This window comes from Dendronephthya gigantea, unplaced genomic scaffold (genome assembly GCF_004324835.1).
Source record: "Dendronephthya gigantea isolate DGI-Jeju-01 unplaced genomic scaffold, DenGig_1.0 000000F, whole genome shotgun sequence".
NCBI lineage: Eukaryota > Metazoa > Cnidaria > Anthozoa > Malacalcyonacea > Nephtheidae > Dendronephthya > Dendronephthya gigantea.
This window is the reverse complement of record NW_021163010.1, coordinates 621151-642775: the sequence shown is the minus strand read 5'-3', so window position 1 is coordinate 642775 and position 21625 is coordinate 621151. Positions and strand designations below refer to the sequence as shown.

Genomic DNA, 21625 nt, shown 5'->3' with positions numbered 1-21625 from the left:
GTGACGTCTGTGACTAGTTTAGGCATAGGGTAGTGATTGCTGCCTGAGGTGCGCTGGCGTTACATACGAAACCATCAAATCACACTAAGGGCTGTTTTCCACTGTCGCGTTTTTCATACGCACGTACACGCACGCAAAAGTCTTAATACTTATTTAAGTTATCTTTAAAAAAACGAAATGAATAAATCGAAAGAACTTAGTTTTCCACGTAGTTTAGTATGCATTTGCTGACCTGGATGTTAAATAATAGAAATTTAAAAGCATTTAAACTTTTACGTGCAAAAACGCGACAGTGAAAAGCAGCCTTAAAGCTATCAGCTATGTTCTTAGCTACGCAAATGTCAGGCGTGCCCAGTGGCGAAAAGAGATGTGCCTTTAAGAACGACTATTGTCATTCCTGCCACGTATGCAAATATTCAAAGACAGTTCCTGTAAAGTTACATGTTTCTGTAACTTTCGTTCGTCACTGACACACGGAAAGATTTTAGCACGCAAGGCAGAGATTATCAACCATGTTTTAACGACAAAAGTCGTTAACGAAAAAAGGCAGCCGCACACGAAAGTTATCTCATTTTGGTAAGCACATAGTTCTAGTGTTCGTCAGACCTGGAGTAAGAGAGTTCTGTATCAGTTATTCGTTTGATTATATGATTCAGTTTTCTAACTTCTACACAAAGGGCGCTTGTTTGGAACGTCGTAAGGAATAATCCAGTAACACAATTAATCTTGTCAAATAGGGAAGGGTGCCATAGTTCTTTCCAACGTTCAACAGCCTTCTTGTGCGTTAGATTTACTTCACAACATATCCACTGTGATATGGGTAACATCTCTGACTTTCCCCCGGCGCAGAATAATAAAGGTTTAACTCTCTCTAACACAAACTTTCTCTAACTCCAAGTTGTGTACGATCCTGGTTAAGTTGGTTTGGAATTGATTATTCAGTGAAAGTGTGTGGGTGAGTGAATGTATGAACTCTCCGCACACTGAACTTTTTTCACATGCTTTTCAGCTTTTCATATATCGTAGTTCATCGGCAATGTTTATTATCGGTAGTCGATGGAGAAGAGGTTTCTTCAAATCCATATCATTCATCAAGACAACGAAAATGGATCAACCCAGGTTTATGACAACAGCCTGTGTACGCCAGGCTGACCGCGTTTTTATACGTGCGTGTACTATGTTTGGTACTATAAAAAATAACAGTCAATAGACATGTTTGCTATTTCTATGGCTTGTACGCATGAAAAAAATTGATAAAGTTTAAAATTTTGTGTTACTATTAATTCCTCAACAGATGCACAATAAATGATCAATTGAGTTCATGAATTGAGGTGTATAGAATGATTATGCCCAGAACCATAAATCTGCGACAGTCTACGGTACAGCTGCCAGATTCAAAAGTAGGATGAGAAAAACTCAGAGAGAAAAACTCTATTTCCCTAGCAACTGTCCTTATTCAGGAACACATGCAATGTTCATGTACACCCTCACTAATAATCAGTTGACGTCACAAAGTGGACACACCAACGCTTGTCTGATCTCTACGCCACCAGTCAAGATGTTATGTGGATGTTTTTCATCATTATGTCCCATTAAATTAATAGTGTTGGGATGATGTTCTTATTTTCTACAACGTAAAATTGTTAAAATTTGGCCATGAGGTTGACAAAAGTCCTCAATGTTGAACTGTTGACCGCCATAAAACGATACAGTGGATATCAGCAGTTTCCTCTGACGATTGAACAGTTCACATCATTCGGTAAAGTATAGAAATTTAGAATTGTATATACCTTGATGTCAAACCATATATAAATATTATATATATATATGAAAAAACCCGACTTGATATATATAAATACATATAATTTATATACATATATATTCATGAAATACCGCAATTCCAAAGTCCAAAAGCTGTTTGACTTGTTGTGCAGTTTATATTATTAACGTGGATTATCACGTTTAAGGGATTTGTTTTCAATATGTGTAGGAAAAATGTTTTCAATTTCACTTAAAAGATGAATTCATGACTTTTCTTTTGATATTATTGTGACTCACTGCACGCTCCAAGTTTCAGTGTCCGTGATGTGGCAATGAATATTGATACGTGTGAATGATGAACATGTATTGATATTTTACATTGAACAAGAAAACCGTTGTTCAAAAAATATGAAATTTGATATGTTCATAATAGGATTAAAGCAATTTATTGAACGTGTAATAGTTTTTTTTAAGAAATACTCGTAGTAAACAAGTTACATAATTTTTGGCAAAACGTGACTGTTGTGTGTAGGAGGTGTATTGTGGGTGTGCTTTTATTTGCAACCATGGAGATATTCCCCTGTGCTAATAATATCATATAATATTCTAGTTCATATATAATATTACCTTATTATAAATTGTACCGTGATGAACCTTACCCGTCAAGTATATCTGCCCAAATAGTTCAATGATAAGTAGTTAAACTGGAGATTATCATAACAAACATGAAGGAAAGAAAATACAGTTTGTCTGATAATCATCCTGATAATCTGTTTCTAGATAAATCCATGCAATCAGATTATCAAATGTATCTACACAGAGAGTTTATTTCTAATTTAAATCAGGCTAAGCTGTTGCATTTGAGATTCCCAGAAATAATTTAAGTCTAAATTTAATAAAATAAGAAAAATTTGGAGACTACTTTGTTTGTATTTTGTGTGTTTATGTGGTTCCATTTCTTGCAGGGAAAAATGGTTCTCATCTTGAATCTTTCCATTTTTGCCGTCACCAAATGCCTGTTAGATTAGCACACATAATTCGTGAAATCAACCATCTGCCTGTCAACTTACTTAAGATGCCATCTGTTGAACTTGTACAAAGCTGGTAAAGTAGTTTTTCTTTCAAAATGTGTTCATTGTATATTTGAAAGTACATTTCAACTATTTACCTCATACAGTACATTGTCATACATTGTTGTCCAGGTACCATCAGAGTTTTGAAGACTTAATAGATTTTGGAAAGATCCGTGGGAAAAATGAAATTGAAATGGCAGAAAAGTATGTTTAAACTATTTAGCTATGTTATTATAAGTATAAAATAAGCTGATTCATCTAAAAATTACACCTATATTTGTTTAAAAGTTTATACATTTTTTTTCTTCAAAGATTTGATCTGGCTTTGAAGAAAATCCGTTCTCGTCATGACACAGTTGTTGAAACTATGGCTCAGGTACACCACATAATTGCACTAGCTACCATACAAATATACTTTGGACAAACCCATCCAACGTTTTATCTATAAACAAATCCTTTTCAACATATGTTGGCATGCACACTTTCATCTTATAAAATATATGTTCACAGTCAGTCAAAGTTACGAATGATTGTTGACTGTTCAATTGTATATGCTAAGCATGTATATATATTTATTTCTGTTTTAATTGAAGAACAGATTGAAATAAGAACCCTGTCGTGCTTTTGGTTTAATTGTGCGATCACAAATGTGAATTGAATTTTTAATTTTTTTTAATAGGGGATAATAGAACTAAAAGAGAGTCATGGTAAAGATGCTTTGCATCCTTCTATACAGTATTTCTTAGGTGGGTTTCATGAAGCTTTGAAAACTTGTTTTAAAAATTTCTTTCAAATTATTCAACTATTATTTTTTATTACAGATCGATTTTACATGAATCGTATTGGAATCAGAACCCTAATTACACAACATTGTAAGTGACTGACATTTCTTGCTGTTGATGAACCATATGTGACCCTGGTTACCAGAAATTAAGGTTTGGAAAGAGGGTTGACCAGAGCAAAGTGAATATTTTTTTAAAAATTTAGTCTCTCTATCCTGAAGTACTATATCAGGCCTTTTATAGTTAAATTGTACAATTAGATTACATTCACAGTGAAATTTGAACACAGAATTTGAACATATCAAACCAACCTCCTCTGCTAAACGCACTTTATTACAGCGACACACTGCATCATCTCTTCTGTTATCAAGCAATGTAAATAACGGATGAACGCAGTGCCCTTTTACCACGGCTAAATAAAACATTAAATATTCATTAAACTTCGATAATAATTTGTTTGTGTAGTGTTAATTTGTGGCGAGGAGGCGGGAAAATCAATTACGAACTGGATTGGTTGTTTTGATGAAGATTGTAGTATTGCGTCAGTTGTTCTTGGTAAGCCTGTCTGAAAAATAAGAAGTCCATCATGAAAACCGTAATTTGCGCAAATTGCTTGGTACACGAACACGAGCGCAATTGTTGAAATTTAGCCATTAGCTATTTTTTTGGATTTTTCTCGCTTACCAAGACCTCTATGCACTCAAAAGCGTGCTAAATAATATTTACTTTGAGCCAGGAGAAAGCGTCTACCCCATAACTGAATTCCGTATTTTACAGATGCAGCATCAAATGCAAGATTTTTATGTGAACAAGTTTATCTATGTTCACCTGACGTCATCATTGAAGAACATAATGGTAATGCGAATGTTGCAATTGTACTGCTTTGTTACATTCATATTTTCCTTGTAGGAACAATACATTTTTATTCCAACAAAAAAAATCGTTACACATCCATATTTTGACAATGTAATGAATGGCTGTGAAACATATAGATGAAAACATAATGAAATCATAAGTAATTTTGCAAGGTGGCGTACTCAAGATAGTAAAAAGTGTGCAAGCATCAAATAGGATATAGTTTTTCTACTTTCCGTCTATCCCTAATCTATCATTTTAAAACAAAAAAAATGATGTGATTTTTTCACTTCATAGACACTTTAATTAAGTAAATGCCTTTACTGCATTAGCATCATATTGCATGCATGTATATCGTTGTGATATTAAAATAATTAATGTTTATTTTCCTATTCGTTCGATTAAATCAGCCATTTTTAATCTAAATATTGCTATACGCATTACAGCGACAGAGAGTGAAACTCACACACCAATCAGAACGACTTACGTACCTTCCCACCTCTATCATATGGTTTTTGAATTACTCAAGGTTAGTATATTGCATATATAACGCTGCTGGCATTTAATCTGAGCTTCTGTGAATTTTTTCATTACGTTTACTGTTGGTATTTTAGAATTCCATGAGAGCTGTGGTCGAACAGAATGGCGAAGATCGTTTGCCTGAGGTGAAGGTTTTAATTACAAAAGGAAAGGAGGATCTTACGATTAAAGTAAGTGGATTAACTTGTGTCATCGTCACCACCATTACATTACATTAAAAAAGGAAGAGCAACGCACCCTAGCTGAACCATCGGTGACCCAGGCTATAGAACCAAGCTGGTGAAAAAGCATATTAATTATTATCTTTTGAGGGGTGATATACCATCAGAGTGATATACCATCAGAAGGTAGAAATTGTTTCGCTCCATGCAGGTTTTAAATAACGAATATCGTTTCCAGATTTCAGATCGTGGGGGAGGAATTCGAAAAAGCGAACTTGAAAAGTTATTTTTATATCATTATACGACGGCACCACAGCCTGTAGCAACAGGAGACGTACCAGCTCTTGTAAGTATAGCATCTGTAGTGTATTCACTAAGTTTTACCTCGGCGAAGCATTTATGTATGTCCGAAGTTTGCACTGATCATTGACAATGTTAATAAAAAACGTATTTTTTTATGGCATTGACAGGCGGGCTATGGTTACGGTTTACCTTTATCGAGATTATATGCAAAGTATTTTGGTGGGGATTTACAATTGTTCTCCATGGAGGGTTTCGGCACAGACGCACTTATATACATCAAGGTAATCTTCATGGTCATAATGATCTGAGTGTTGTTATTATGTAAGACAGTATGCACAGACGTTTATTGCTTGTTTGCAGGCTGTGATGGGCGAAGCCACAGAAGTGCTACCGCTGTACAACAAACGAACATCGCAGACATACTCTGAAGTGAAACAATCCGTAAATCAAATGAAGGATTGGTCTTCATCTAGTTATTACGACGGACATGGACACGGTTATCTCAGAGGAAATGCTTACAACGTTCGACGTTTTAGTACTACAGTATAGTGGTACATGCACCTGAGAAATATATAATATACGTATACACTGGGGGATCTTAATATAGTTTTACTACTAACAATAAACTTAATGTTTAGCTATCCATTTCATGTACATAAAGGTTGAAGCAGACATTTACCATTGAAATTACAATATTTATTCCGCGTCAATGCATGTATGCACACCAAGTGTTGTCAATGATTCGTGTTCACTGTTTTGCCGTCGGATGCGTGACGGAGGATCGATATGTTCAAAATGTGCATGCAACTGCAAGTTATTCACCTAAATCTTTCTTAAACTTAGATATTTTTACTCAAATTACTGCGGGAACAATCCCGGAAACTTGGAAAACTCCTTAATGTCCCGTGCACCGGGCTAAAGTCTAATAATCATTAATAAAATATTTATTTAAAGCATTTAGATAAGATGGCAAAACGTAAAACTAAAGAATGATATCGTTATTTTTGAAGACGTCCTATATACATACGTACTCTAAAAGATACAAGCATTCATTCAATGAAAAGTACTACAGTGGACAGAACTTCTTTATTTTAATATCTACTGTTTTCACAAAATAGGAAACTTATTCAAACATACATTCATCATATCTGAAACTGGTGTATTTTGCACGAAACTGCCACGAACGGCGACAATTTGAGGCAAGAATGTCAGAAGTAGGTGGACAAAAGCCGATTTTATATCCATTTTTGCGCAGAAAACGTATTTTTTGTCATTGAGCATCAGGCAGCATTCGTTCCTGATGTGCAGTTCTATGACAAAAGCAAAATATCTTGCCGCAAAAAATCGCTGGTAAAAAACTGGTTAATAATAGGCAGAGGTAGCAAATGACCGTCATCACCGTCAATATGGATTGCAAAGAATACCAATATTAGGGAGAAAACGATATCCATTCACTACATGCATTATTAGATTAGATACACTGCATATATACCTTTATATCCTATATATATATGCAATTGTGGTTGTAAAAATATCCAACTACTTGTAAAGAAGTAAAAAACTACCTGAAACAACTTTTGCATTATGTAGTTGTTTCTGCAGTTGATTTCTTATAATACGGAAAATCATGTGTAATAGACATTGGATCATCAAAGTGTAGATGAATTAATAATGGCGGGAAGTTTTTCTCTGCCGCTTTGACGAAAGAACTTATGACAAGGAGTGCGCATCGAGCCGCGATCTATGAATAATCTCGATAAGATTTGCTTTATCGAAAAAAACAACAACAAAAGAACCGTTCGCCTTCCATTGAAAAAGTTTGTCGTATCATGCATGTACCAAAGCCGCGTTTCCATTACACTCAATTTATATATTGTCACAGCACGGTTAAAATGGATAACCTCGCCAATTTTATTTTGGTTTTGCGCACCAGTAACATTGGATACAGGTACCATATACGACAGTGCCGTACCAATAAATTGAGGGCAGTTACGTAAACGGGGCTTATACCACGCTCTTCGCAACACCCTTGCCAAGACTAACGTCGTTGACAAAGACAAACTCCACGCTCAGTTGTAAAAATTACTGTACAACTATTCCCACCTTGGCATGAGATAAGGAATACTTTTGTGATGAACTAAAACTAGTTGGGCTCAGTTTCAAAACTTTCATAGTACAGTTTTAAGCGTAAAAATTCACATACTAGCTTTGAAAGTCGAATTTTCATTTTCTGTTGAAGATTTTTCCTTATCTTACGCTGCAGAGTGATCAAAGCGTTAAGTAATAGGTGGAATATTTAACATGTAATATACGTATTGTACCCATGTCCGATGAGATTTGAAATGCAAAACCATCGAACAGGAAAAGCTATCTGCATGATTTGACTTAATAAACGACCTATTTTTAAAATATTATGAACGGCGTAACTTCATCTACTTAGTACTATATACAATATTGATTACTTCTAAATAATTTTGAAAATTTACTAATTCCTATAATTACCTTATGTCTACATTATGTACATTATCTTACTGTACTCCTTAATCTACATTCGGATTTGTCAACAATAAAATTCCTAAATGACGTATTCGAGGTAATATCAGCCTTGCAAACGAGAGCCTTAATTTGGGGCATTTGAGGAAACATGGCATTGCACGTGTTGTGTTGAACGTTAAATTACTATTGAATATAAAGACTGCAGGTTTCTAAATAGACTCCAAATGTTTTTTCCTACCGATGATGTCGAGATTTAGAATAGAAATGCTGTCTAAAATATTATGAGTGACCGTTATTGTGGGTTATATGACAGTTCCAGTCCTGAAACTACTTCACAATCAAGCGAAACTTTGACAACTACCTGCCTGCACAACGGAGATGCTTTTCTGTTTTTTTACTCCGTGGAAGAAGGATTTTATCACTGGAACTTCAAATACAAAATAGACCTCATGAATAGAAACCTTTAAAAAGCGCGATAGCAAAGGCAGTATAATTATTCTGAGTAAAACCATGAACACGTTTTCCGGCTCCAGGTTTATGAAACAAGATTTGAATATTCATGTCATTAATTAAATGCATTCTTCATGGTACTGATGGCACAGCATAAAGTGTAAATTTTTTTTCACAACACCCCAATGGTATTTTCTAGTTTCATCTTTACGTACGGGCAGGTGTTGGGGATGAATAATCTGGGTTGTGTACTTACCGAACATAAAAACCGTTTGTAAAACAGCAAAGAACTTTCGGAAGCTATCCGGACGATTCAGCAGAGCTTGGTAACGGGGGGGAAGAGATCGTCTCTGACGCACGTGAAGGAGCACGTGAATTCATCTTCAACATGGCTCCTACTTGATGTTTTGTGTAGTAATATTCAAATGAATAAGCTAACCGAAGCCGCGACCATTGTAATGGTTCACTAGTTGACCAACTGGTTGTTGCTTGGGTTACTTCTTCTTGAATAGCGATTTGTTTTGAACGCAATTCCTTGAAAATTGAAACTTGCTCAGAACTGTCAACGCTAGAATCTCCAGAGTTCATCTCAGCATCGGTGTCTTGTTGCTCGTCTTTCTCTTCGTCATCGTTTCCCTAGATACAGTTTACAATCGTGTTGAAGTAATGTGGAGAAGAGATATTCACTGCGGAAATGGAAGCATTGAGAAAGTAATTAAAGATTGCAAACATATCGTGCACACAACAAGTCTCAACAATATACCTGACTAGCGGTAGAAGATAATTCCTCTTGATTACACGACTCACAAATGAAGATCAACTCATCGTCATTTTGAACTCTGTTGTATGTATCCTGATCAACTTCTGCACATGTCATGTGTAACCATCTTACAAGCACAAGCAACCAATGGTCAGTACAAATGTACAACAGTTAAAAAAGAGAGTTCAACTATCCCCAGCACGGATGAATATACTTACTTTTTACAAGTATCACATTGAACGGCAACATTCGTAGACGAAGGGGGACAAAAACCTTTATTACACAACGGACAACGACCTCTACTTCTTAACGTCTGACATTCATCACATCGCACGTCTTCGCTTCCTTTAACCGGCATCTGGGCATTAGGAATATGCTTCCCGCAACTTTGACATCGTCGACATTTCTAAAGAACGTTTTCAAAAACAGATACAAGTCATATTAGCAGATTCGTTATTATAGTTTGTAAGGATATAAAAAAACCACTTAAATAAGATTTTGGGCGCCAAAAATGTAGGAGAAGAGGAGTTTAGGTACCAGAAACCAATGGAGATTCGGGTAATTAATAATACAGTATTTTGCACTAATGAGAGCAAGATTTTCCTGTGAAGATAACGGGAAATTTGACGTCATATAAAAAAAAAAGATTTATTTTCTGCGTGAGATGAGGAGCGTGTTCAGTGAGTAATGCCATCAACGCAACTCATGGTCGACCACGCCTCTTTACAACATCCTTAGAGTGAGTGCAACCCACTCGTAGTTAATCCATCCCTTGTAAAGAAGATTGTATGTTGACAAATCAGGTATTACCTTGCATTGCCAGACAGCAGCAAACTGATCAATGTGTAGACTTTTCCCTTCCTCGATACACGAAAGATGGTAGCCTCGGTCACAACTTCGACATGTTAATGATCTCTTCACTTCAATCAAATGCCTGCAAGATCAATTCATCAAAATTTCAACAGAGGTTACATTATTAGGGAAAGATATGTGAACCAACGGAATCACGTTTCATAGATACATCGTAGTAAGCCATGGCCTAGTATGAGACTGAAATAATCTTTATTCTAAGAGTATATTGTTTGTTGTCTAGACCAATGTGCAGACAACGGTAGTCTTATTATTCACTATCATTTACGTATTATTTAGGCATCGTTTGTTAATATACGAATAACACCAGTATTTAAGAGAATATATGTTACGGTTACCTGCAAACCTGGCATCTTTTGCATCGTCTGCACTCCCAGCCCAGTCTTACAGCAGGTGTGACTGTGGTTGAAGGACTAACACACTGCCCGTGTGCCTGGAAACCACAGTTTATACAGAACAAAATATTGCCCACCTCACCAGGACAGTTACAAGTACTGCAAAATGCTAGAAAAATACAGAATAATTTTTAGTCTTTAGCCTGGTTTCCTGGTTTAGTTGTAATTGTCAAATAATAAATAATGTAATTCAAGTGTGTGCAGTCAATAATATCAGATTTGAACACACAAAGGAGATATAAATTACATCGATGTGGTGGTATACCTATGTTCTGCAAGACTTGTGGGTGATCCAAGCAGTAAGCCTTCAAGCTTCGTACATTCTGTTTGAAAGATAAATTAAATTAATTTTCAACAAACGTGATAGTGTTTGAAACAAAAATCATCTTGATATTTCATCAAACAATCCATGGCAGCCAAAAACGCTATCAACTAAACTATAATTTTCCTGATAATATGACATATCACTTGTATTGTCTTTATCATCAAAACTAGCCTGAGATTTCATTCTTTTTAATTACCTGATAAACTCCAGCTGCTACTGCGCATGGCAAATGAAACACATTCTTACAATGAGGAACAGCACAACAAACACTGGCACCATAATGCTTACACCAAGTACAAGCCTGTAGCAAAACAATATAAAGCGCAAATGTTACGATAATCAAACCACCCAGGGCCAAAATGCTTGTTTGTATGAAGTTATTAAAAGGAACATGAAAAGTTGCACAATTTTGTCTTAAACGCTCACACACGAATCTTTTGATGTTTTCAAGGTTTCATATGACCTGCTAATAATATAATATATATAAATAATATATAATACAATATATCTAATATTACCGTAGTTATCGCCTTGGCAACGAGGCTTGTGACGGAGAGCTTCTCATCAGTATTGGTGGTTGCCGCTGTCCATGTAGCACATTTTTCATGCACCCATAAGTCACCACGAGCATCACAAATATCTGACAGAGTTTTCTTCTTGTCATAACCAAATTGACATTGTGTATCGTCGCTCTCTGGTAAACAATGTTCACCAGTCTCTCCCAAACTGTTTGTCCGGCGGCGTTTATGACCACGTTCAAGATCATCCCTGTATAATGGTCATCTCCATTAGCTTTAGGATATATTATCTGTAGGCTAGCAGAGTTTAGAAACGCGCAAGAGTAGCTATTTCATATTTAAACGGTATTAGTGTATTACATGCAATACACATTGCATAGAAATGCACGCAAAGTTATATTTTTCAACACAAGAAAACTTCGAGGGATGAAAACCACAGTCACTGACATGGGATATGGTACATTGTTCTCGTGTAATATTATGGTAAGCATTACCTGACATTGGCATGAACATTATCATGACTTGCTGATCTCTTGAGCATCGGGTATCCTGATCTAGTGTCATTCAACAATCGATCATTACTGAAAAGCTGATTACGCCTTCGTTGTTCCCCTGAAGGATAACGATCCTCATAGAAACGAGCAAACTGGATGATCTTCCCTTGTCCAAACACACTTCGACCAGAGTTATTGCACAAACAACAGGTAACACTATAATAGCAAGTAAGTCGATCATCGTTATGATTTGCACTTTAATCTGAGGACATGCAGCTTGAGGACAGTGTATATAACCTATTGTATTGTGTACCTCGATTGAGACTCGCTTGTTTTTTGTAAATCAGACGTTTTCTTTTCTGAATCATGACGTGAACTTTGATTATCTACTTCCCGACTGGCCTATTTTAGGAGAGAAAGTCAAGATAGTAAGGATGGAAAGAAAACTCTATCGCATCCTTCAGCCCCAGTGCACATCCAAGCACATCCAAATATTATGCACGGAGTCGGAGGTCAACGCATGTGCTATACGTCGTTTAGTAAATTGGGCGACACAAATATATTATAGTTTACTTATTAAAATCTCTCTTGTTTGTTTCTAAATCCAAAATAATGAAGTAATTTCATTCTTACACTTGGTTTCGCCTCAGAAGTATTGTCACGATCACTATCACTGGAGGAAACATCTCGTGTTCCAGGAGAAGCGCGAAGCAAATCATTTCTGCAGAAAATATACAAAATTATTACATAACGTTAACGAGTTGCATAGAGTTGGTATAGAGTTGTTGTATTTCATCAATCGTATCAATTTATTTAGTCATTTACTTTTAACAATTGTCCGATGTTCTCAATTTTTTCAGATATCAATTTATCGCATTTTCAATTTTATTACCCAACAGCACTAATTAAAAAGGAATTTTAAAAACTGAGAAATATATAACCTTTTCGGCCTAACAGAAAAACTTCAGACGTTGATTAAACAAGATTTTTGACATTTTTGACATAGCTCTCTTTGTAGCTTTTGTGTGGCTGCAAGAATTTCTTAATCTGCCTTTTTTCGTGGTCGAAAGGTACGGTGATTCCCGCTTGTATTTCGTTATCTTTCGCATCAACCACACAGCCTTAACAAGCAATTAAAAAATCGGCGCCCGCAAAACACGTTTCTACACAAACATATTTCGACAAACATAATTTTTCAACCTTTATCGAAAATAACGGGTGTACAGGTCATCTCTTGTATTAATCTAAAGCACGTGGTAAGATTTGCTGTTGCTGTGTGCATTGTAAAGGCGCACAATACCCACCCATGACATGTTGTTATTCAATTCTACGAAACCTTAATCCTGTATTATTAGAATTTCCGAAAACCGCATGTGAACCACAATACATGAAAGAAATTACAAGGCTGCATGTGCTTCGAAAGCCGAGCATGTGTTGGAAACATTCACCAATCAATAATTGGTTAGCGCATTTTGCCGTTGGCAATTTTGTGTTTTCATAGTGCGTGTGCAATAGAACGTGAACCATTTCAAAAGTGTTCATTCTGTAAACACCGCGGTCTCTTTTATTTTCACAAATGTCAATACCCCCTGGGTGGCATTTAATTAGAGTTGGATTTTATAAGTAAAATTTTCGAGTCCGGCCAAATATTATTTACGGACAGGAAATGTTCAATTAGCAAATGTCCCAAGGATTACAAAGGAATTAGAAAGATTTTTTAAAAAAACGGCCGTAAAAATAATGGGCGTATTTTTAACCTGTTATTGATATACCCTTAATCCGATTCAACGCATGAATATATTCCAAGTTAGATATTTTGAAACCACACAAAAATCAACAAAGATTATATCCAAGCTCCAGAAACCAATCAAGCTACATTTGAAAATATATCCCTTAAAGTATAACCCTTTTTCAATAACATGTCTGCTGCAGTACAAACTGTCATTACCAGAGTGAATCACCTTACTGTTTGTCAGTACACATACACTCAGGGTGATAGTGGGATGAAATGAGATTTTATTCATCCGTAACAACTGAATAATAAAGATCGAAAGTCGTTGCCCCTATTAAACCCCCAAAACAACAACAAAACCCGTTTATCTGGAATAGAACCCACCTGTCCGCCGTAGTGCAGTACCAAAAAAGGGCTTTGGGGAGTGTGGAACACATGCACCCACCCCCAAGTTTGGTATTTCCCCGTTTACAAAATATAGCATAAGGAATTTACTTACCGTGCTGGTGACTTTTTATGAGATATGTTATCATAATGCTTCTGTGGTAGATATGGAAGAACAGGCGGACCAGCTTCAAGAACGTTTGATGGAATAAAACTGCGAGAATTATGAAGATGGTTGTACTGTAGTCCGTGTGTTGATGGGCTGAGGGAGAATGGAATTGAATCAAGTGTGGGAAACTGATGACTCATCAGAATTCCTAGAAAAAAAGATTTCACTGATGTAGTTGATTTCGGAACTGCGTGTGAATGATTTCTGCCGAAGAGCATAGTTGCAACACCTTCGCGTCAGGGTTTCGAAATTGCATAATATGAAATCCGTTCAGGTATCCGCTTATTTTCCGATATGGTCCAGTCCAATATGAATTATAATTTATAAAGCGTGCGCAACCTGAGACAGCTAACGACTAGAATTTTTAAAAATCTTACCAAGAGCAGTTGTTGGATTTCCAGGAACAGGACAGACAGAACTTCGAAACCAGTCTAAAGGCAACAAATACAATAAACACTACACGAAAATTCTGCCGCTTTTCCAACTATAATAAGCAACTTTGTTGATCTGATATGAAACTAACATACAGTACATGCGCACAAAATATCCTGTTCATCAAAAACCATCTTAATTTGAAAATTCTTTACTTATTTCAAATAATCTATGAGGCATATTCAAAGATATAAAAGATTATTGAAGGGAAACGCAATAGAATTTGAGAGTCTATTTCCACAGACTCGCGAGCGTCGCAGTTGTTAAAAACTTTTTTTATCTTTAAATTTCACCGTTTTATATAACTAAATTGTTAGGATTATGTTTTTTTGTGCTAAAAACAAATTAAAACAATAAAACTGAGTACAGGTAGACTAAGTCCAAAGCTACAGACATATAGTTCAAAGAGTTCAAACTCGGTGCCATATCAATCTCGGTGACTTAGGTCAAGGTGAGAAATACATAATTAATTTCATTTTAAAATTTTAATACAATTATCTGGAACCAATCCAATTTTGGGTTTCCCAATAAAATACCCATAAACAATCCTACACAAACATGGAAATCTGAGCCCTAAGGTACCCAATAACTGTCTGACCTTATATTTTCTTAGGAACTCTTAAATAAATAAAGTGCATAGGTAAAATTCTTGGCATAACTTGTGCTCAAAATAAAGACAAAACACAGGAAATGAATCACTGCTGATAGACATATTATATTTTAATTCAGACAAAGGCTTGATTAGGCAACCTAACACCATTTAATCAGAACTTAGCTGTAAATGTAACCTGCAAATATACACACTGCAGTTTTAATAAATACAAATTCGGAAACCAACCTCATGCTAAAGATTAGCCAATTTCACTGCCTCAAACTACAAAACTATTAAATAATAGTCAAATTACGTCTCCCTAACTCAGAGTACTTGTGTAATACAATCCATGTGGCAATTAATCTTTAAATATACAATTTCAAATATTTTGTCTAGTCACTTTTTAGTCTTGTAATTTGACACCAAATCCTACTCAATAGTGAATTATTGTATGTTATGCATTACCTATAATATGTAAGAAACACTTTAGGACATGTGTATTAGACGGCAGGCAAACTGTAGCTTATTTTATCTGCCTATTTTCGCATCATTACTAGTGAAGTTAATCACCAGATGCTACCTGATAACAAACTTATCACAATTAACAAAAAGCATATTGACAAACCTGGTGGCTGAACTCGTTCATAATGGTAAGGATTGACACAAACTTTGTTGTTTTTCAAATCATAACCATAACGACAATACTCTACATGTTTCAGTTCCATTTTATGTACATCTGGAAATCTCCAAAGTCTTGTGTAAATCACATGCGGAAAATCCTTTTTCTCACCAACTTGCAATCTGCCATCCATTGTGCGTTGTAGTGTAACACATCTAGACAGCTGCTTGCCTTGTGATGTAATTGCAATTATTAAAGATTCAAGTTCATTTGGACTCTTCTTTAACTTCTTAACAATCGATTCAGTTGCCTTTCTGGCAAATATTTCCAACTCTGGACTATGGCATTTATAATGAACATACTGTAGCAATGTTTGTACAATCAATGGGCAAGGATCATCGGCAGTTGGAATTGCTGTTGGTATTGTGACTGGTACAGCATTTTTTGCAAAAGCAAGTTGCTCATACAACATACTTGGAGTTTCTTCTTGATATGAAACCGGATGAACCAATGGACTGGCAAATGATTGTGTAGAAACATCATCTACAAATAAGGAAAACAAACGTGATAGGCTCAAGTATCAAATTGAATATAATTTATAATGTTAGTATAATTAACCCCTACACTACTATGGTTCAGACTTTATCACATTAATGTCTATTAATTTATGGATTCTAGCTTTTGTTTGTTTTTAGCTTAGCTGCTGAAAATAGGAATTAGAAGTAATCTCCACACTAATAAAGTTTGGTGTTATTCTAAAAATAGAACCAATTATTTGCAAAGATTAACAAATACCATATTTCTATTAATACTCATTTTATTGTATGAAGTTCAGAATTTACATATAGTACTGACATGAAAAGATCATAATTGAAGGTACTTTTAGAATATAGAATATAAGTATACGTATCAACTTACAGTAACCTATATCCAGACATAATTAGTCGCCTATCTTCTAAGACTGAATAAATTAAACTCTAAAGTGCTTCACCGACACTTGTCTGTTTCCGGAGTCTCAACATCAATAAATAATGACCTCTGCTCTCTGAGGGAAATCCATAGCAATCATTCTGTTACATCTTGCTCATACCTCAACCACATTTACTGTTGACAGGGTATTATAATTGATTAACTTGGTTGTTCAAGAATATGTTTTTAATAAAAAGCAAAATAATCCACAGGATCACAGGAAATACGAATTCCTGAAATTATAATTACAATCCAGTATTCAATCAAGTTTGATTAATGGATTGTTTTGATTACATCCTGACTATAGAATAGAATATTAAAATTTTGACAATGATTACATTGACTAAAACATTCATGTATTGTGGTAATGGCAGTAACTGGTGAGCAGTGATTGAGAGCAATATTGTTGAATGCTGACACTATAGAGCAAAACTTGATATTAATTGCATTATAAACCCTTGATTATGCAGAGCCAAATAATACATTTTAGAAATATATATCAGAAAACTGTAGCACAGTTTATAAGAACTAGTGATCTAAAAAGTAACTGAATTAATAGCGTAAAGTGCACACTAGCTTCTTATTCAACACCTGAATCGTATTTGTAGCAGTGCTATTATTATGTATTAAATTTAACTTATTAAATTAATGAGCAACCCCAACACGACACATTATTGTAAATATAATCAAGAACATTCAATTAATTTTCTATACATATTCTAAATTTTAATTATAATATATATCGAATTGAATAATAACCAGATAAATACCACAAGCATGTTCCTTGTGCAAAACTTTTTTAATCTTTTCAATGCCGACAATTATTTTCTTAGCTAAACAAAGCAGCTTACTTAGCGTGTGACCCTGGGAACCAGAGCAGCAACTGGGATGGAAAAATGATATTTTGTCTAAATCAACGACAACATGTACATAATAAACCCATATTGACCGTGCTTATTGCCCGCGCCAAAATGGCGACACCGGGATATATCGTCACTGTGATCGGTATCACAACGATTTTTATTAACATTTTAGGATTTATGCCCTGTCATTGTATATTGTAGTATTATAAATTATAATATGTGTGCAAATTAGTGAATCTTTTCCTAAAAATCTTCAACATCATACAAGAATGTATCAGGTGTACAAAAGCGGTTTCAAGTTGGTATTTTAGCGGCTAAAATAATAACACACCACAACTTGTTTACTACGAAATCTCAAAGCCGACCTTTGACTTTAATACGTCTGACGATTGCGATGTTCTCTCAAGCATTGCGTGGCCAGTAATGTTTGTCTGCAGACGTCGGTCAAGACACGCAAGCTATTCAAAAATCTTTTGAAATAACACAATATGATCTTGTAAAGAAAATAAGAACAACCTATTCGCGAAATAAATAATGGAAACTAGCAAAGGTCAAATAAACAATGTTTTTAATCATGAATGAGAGCCCACACAGTCACTGACCGTAGTGTAGGATTTTTATATCCAACATCTGGTAACAAATCGTATTTAGTCATTAGCTTAGATCAATGCATATCCACGTCTTAAATTTTCCCTATTGCCGCAAAAAAGTAACAGTGTTTAGCTGCTAACAATTTTTCTATTGAAGTTAAAGTAGCGGCTGTTCTATAGACGGCATTCACATACAGTTTTCTATTCTCAGACTAAAATATGTCTGATTAAAGTCTCGAATTCGTCTGGCGTGATCGCATGAGCCATTTGACAATGTATGAAAACTGAAGAGAACGTCACGAAAAGCTCAACACGAATCTCAATATGTTGTGATACACTAAGAGTAAGTAGATTCGTTTAGAGAGGATTTAATGAAAATACATTCTCTATATTCGTCGTAAACAAAGTCACGAGGGCTACGAACGAATGACGCAAATACGGGAATATCGCAAACTGAATATATTGAAATATTACCATGTTTTGTTGGCAGAGCAGTCCTTTAATTTAGAATACAAGTACGTATTCTAACATCTCATTTATCACACAATCACTATTTGAACGTTTATGATGATTATTATATTATTATTATGAATATTTTGAAGTATTTACAAACAGGAATGTGCGAGGGTACTCAGCCGTTCTGATCAAGTCGCGACACGAAGGATGAATCACAACATGATTTAAAGAAATATATGTGTGTTTAAGCATGCTATGAGATTACAAAAGTAGCAATACGCAAAACACAATTACAAAGGGAATTTGTTACATTAAAGCTGATTTTAATGACGGATTTACTTACTTGCCAATGTATGTATTGTACCAATTCTTTCGTAATGATATGGATTCACACATACAGTTTCGCATTTCAAGTCAAAACCATAAAGGCATGAATCATTATGCCTTAATTCCATTTTCTGGATATCCGGCCATCTCCATAGTCTTGTGTATATGACATGAGGAAACCCCTTTCTTTCACAAACCTGAAGTCTTCCATCTAGAGTTCGCGGGATTGTTACACATTTACTCGGTTCTTTGCCACGAGTTGATACAGCTCGTATTAAAGCATCTAGTTCCTCTGTTTTTTTCCGTAGTTTTTTTACCAATGATTCAATAGCTCTCTTGGCAAACTTTTCAGTCTCACTATTATCTCGTGTGTTCGCAAATAGTAAAAGGTACATAACAATGTTCACATTTGGATCCGACGAACTGGGAATTCGCTTGTTCGATTCCAATTTGCGCGTCACGCTATCCATAATCATTGGGATTCAAGATTATATTCTTGTGTAAACGTGAGGTACGTACATTAGGAAACATATGAACGTGTTATTTTGTAAACACGTTCACCGTAGATAATCCGAACGTATATTTTTGTGTTGTGTGTTGTGTGGAGTGAACTCACTGAAATCACTGTTACAACGCGTGTAGTACACTTTGAGCCACCCAATAGAAACTTTATTTACATTTTTTTAACCAATCACATGCCGGAAATAAACAATAAAAATTAACCTGACACGCAACGAGATTCAAACAAGTGTCTGTCAATGCAAATTTATCGCGGAGGTTTTTCTGGCCGTTTTAAGTAAAAATACAGTTAATAATAGCTAGGTACTGAGCGACATTAACATGAAAAATAGTCAAGTGTAAACAGCAACTTTGTTTGACGTGCAACTGCGCAAGCTACCTGCATATCTTCATTTGACTTAATAGGACTTTACCGATTTGCATGTGCACGACAGTTAATGATTGTTTGCCGTTTCGATTATACACTGGCAAATTTTACAGTCATTGTTTACTTTGGTTTTGCTTGCGATAAAGTACATGATGTGTAATCAACAGAAAATCAAGGAAACTTTTCGCGCGGCCATATCAGACAATGAGGTCGACACGGTCTGGTTGCGTGTCGTAACCTTGGCCATCCTCACTTCTTTGTTAGTAACGGTACAAGTTTTTGAATTGCTAATTGTCTGATATGTAAATTTCGTTCTTATTTTAAATAATTTTTTCCGAATAATTGCCTAGAGATTAGCTATTCGACTTTGTCTCGTTCTGGGAACTAGGCTTGAGGCTAAAAAACAGCAACTTGTCACTCTAAGTAGTGCTATATTATGCAAGCACAATTTAGACTAGGGATTTTTCCCTAAAGTGCTTGCGTGACAATTAGATATTGCTATTTACAATTATACATTAGCTTGAATTTGGCAAGCTTTTTGAATATTTAATACAACTATTAAAATCAATCAACTGACAGCACAAACATTTTTCTATTCAGTTCGAATTGTTACATAAAAAATAACAAAAGATAGAGTTGAAACCCGAGTGAAAACGCCTTAGGCAAAATAACGAATTTATCTTGAAGTCATGCAGCTGGGGCGTTTAGATCTTCAGATATTGTTCACCTGTCAGTGTTGGCGTACTTGACTAAATTTGCCAGATACAAAGGTGCGTTTACAATTTTACATATGCGCAACTTGTAGAAAAAATTTTGGCAGTCGTTGTTGTCACCAATGCTTGTATTAATCACGTTAATTAAGTCCGTTTTCCACCAGGCGAATGTATTCGCGAGACGCGAAGCGATATCTGAAATATGGTGATGTGATTGTTCGCGATTGTTCAGCGCGAAAAAGTAGAAACACTTCCTACTTTTTATCTGCCTAGTAGAAAACGGGCTTGACATTTCCCCCAAAATGACGCGCAACCTCGTGGCATTTCTCTTTCTTTCATAGCAACCGATGAGTGATAAACGGTGCTGCAATCCATATTTTAGCTCAACACTCAACTGAAACAAAATGAAAAAAATCCTTTTGTTGCCACTGCTCGTTAACTGACACCTTTCAATACAGCTTTGCAAACAACCAATCGCTGCGCTTGGAACAATGCGCTAATGATGACTAAATATAAGCACACTACAGGCTTTTACAAAGATCAGTGGTCAAGCTGCAGGGTCTACGTGAAAGCCCATAATCAACCTCGTACCCAAGGTTCCCCCTTAATGTGCCTATTTTTTGTCATCTTTATTGTCTGGTTACGAGCTGGTGTTTGAATGTATATTTATAAAACATAATAAAATTATGATTGATCTAGACTCAAGGTGGAGTTAGCCTAAAATATTGCTCCTGCCGCAAAAAGGACCAGGTTCTATTCCATGACCTTCATTGACCTTATCTTGAGCCTGCAATTTGGATCCGATATTTCCTCTCTTTTAATTAATCCATATTTGCATTAATTCAGAGTAAAGAGGTTGTGGAGCATGCTCATTTTACAACACTCCAATTTGCCTAATACGGTTAAAACTCCTTTTTGTCGCCAGCCCCTTACTTTCTTTTTCTCTGGCAAAATTGAGGTTGAACTCTTTCTCACGCAAATGATATGGCACCAGCAGCAGGGATACAGTACCGTTCTTTGTTAATGCTCAATAGTTCAATACGTTCATGGCTTCATGTTGCCAGATCAATGTCACGCACAACAATTAAATTCCAGTTGAGATATAAATAT

General features: G+C 35.5%; 2 protein-coding genes across 2 annotated transcripts; one reads left to right on the top strand and one right to left on the bottom strand.

The window, feature by feature from the left end:
* The first annotated feature begins 1505 nt into the window (after positions 1-1505).
* On the top strand, positions 1506-6427 carry LOC114519114 (pyruvate dehydrogenase (acetyl-transferring) kinase, mitochondrial-like). The gene is made up of 13 exons (XM_028539219.1): positions 1506-1759; positions 2727-2865; positions 2964-3038; positions 3147-3210; positions 3514-3580; positions 3656-3706; positions 4082-4171; positions 4394-4471; positions 4918-5000; positions 5086-5181; positions 5411-5518; positions 5643-5756; positions 5836-6427. Exons 1-13 carry the CDS (start codon positions 1657-1659, stop codon positions 6022-6024), a joined length of 1257 nt encoding a protein of 418 aa, XP_028395020.1. The 5' UTR covers positions 1506-1656; the 3' UTR covers positions 6025-6427.
* A 99-nt stretch (positions 6428-6526) lies between these two features.
* Positions 6527-19547, bottom strand: LOC114519013. Its single transcript, XM_028539102.1, has 15 exons — positions 18933-19547; positions 15718-16254; positions 14446-14499; positions 14015-14216; positions 12417-12504; positions 12097-12185; positions 11784-11999; positions 11290-11539; positions 10968-11072; positions 10712-10769; positions 10390-10555; positions 9992-10115; positions 9400-9587; positions 9185-9308; positions 6527-9057 (listed from the first exon to the last, which is right to left on the bottom strand). Exons 1-15 carry the CDS (start codon positions 19390-19392, stop codon positions 8722-8724), a joined length of 2997 nt encoding a protein of 998 aa, XP_028394903.1. The 5' UTR covers positions 19393-19547; the 3' UTR covers positions 6527-8721.
* Positions 19548-21625: the final 2078 nt, after the last annotated feature.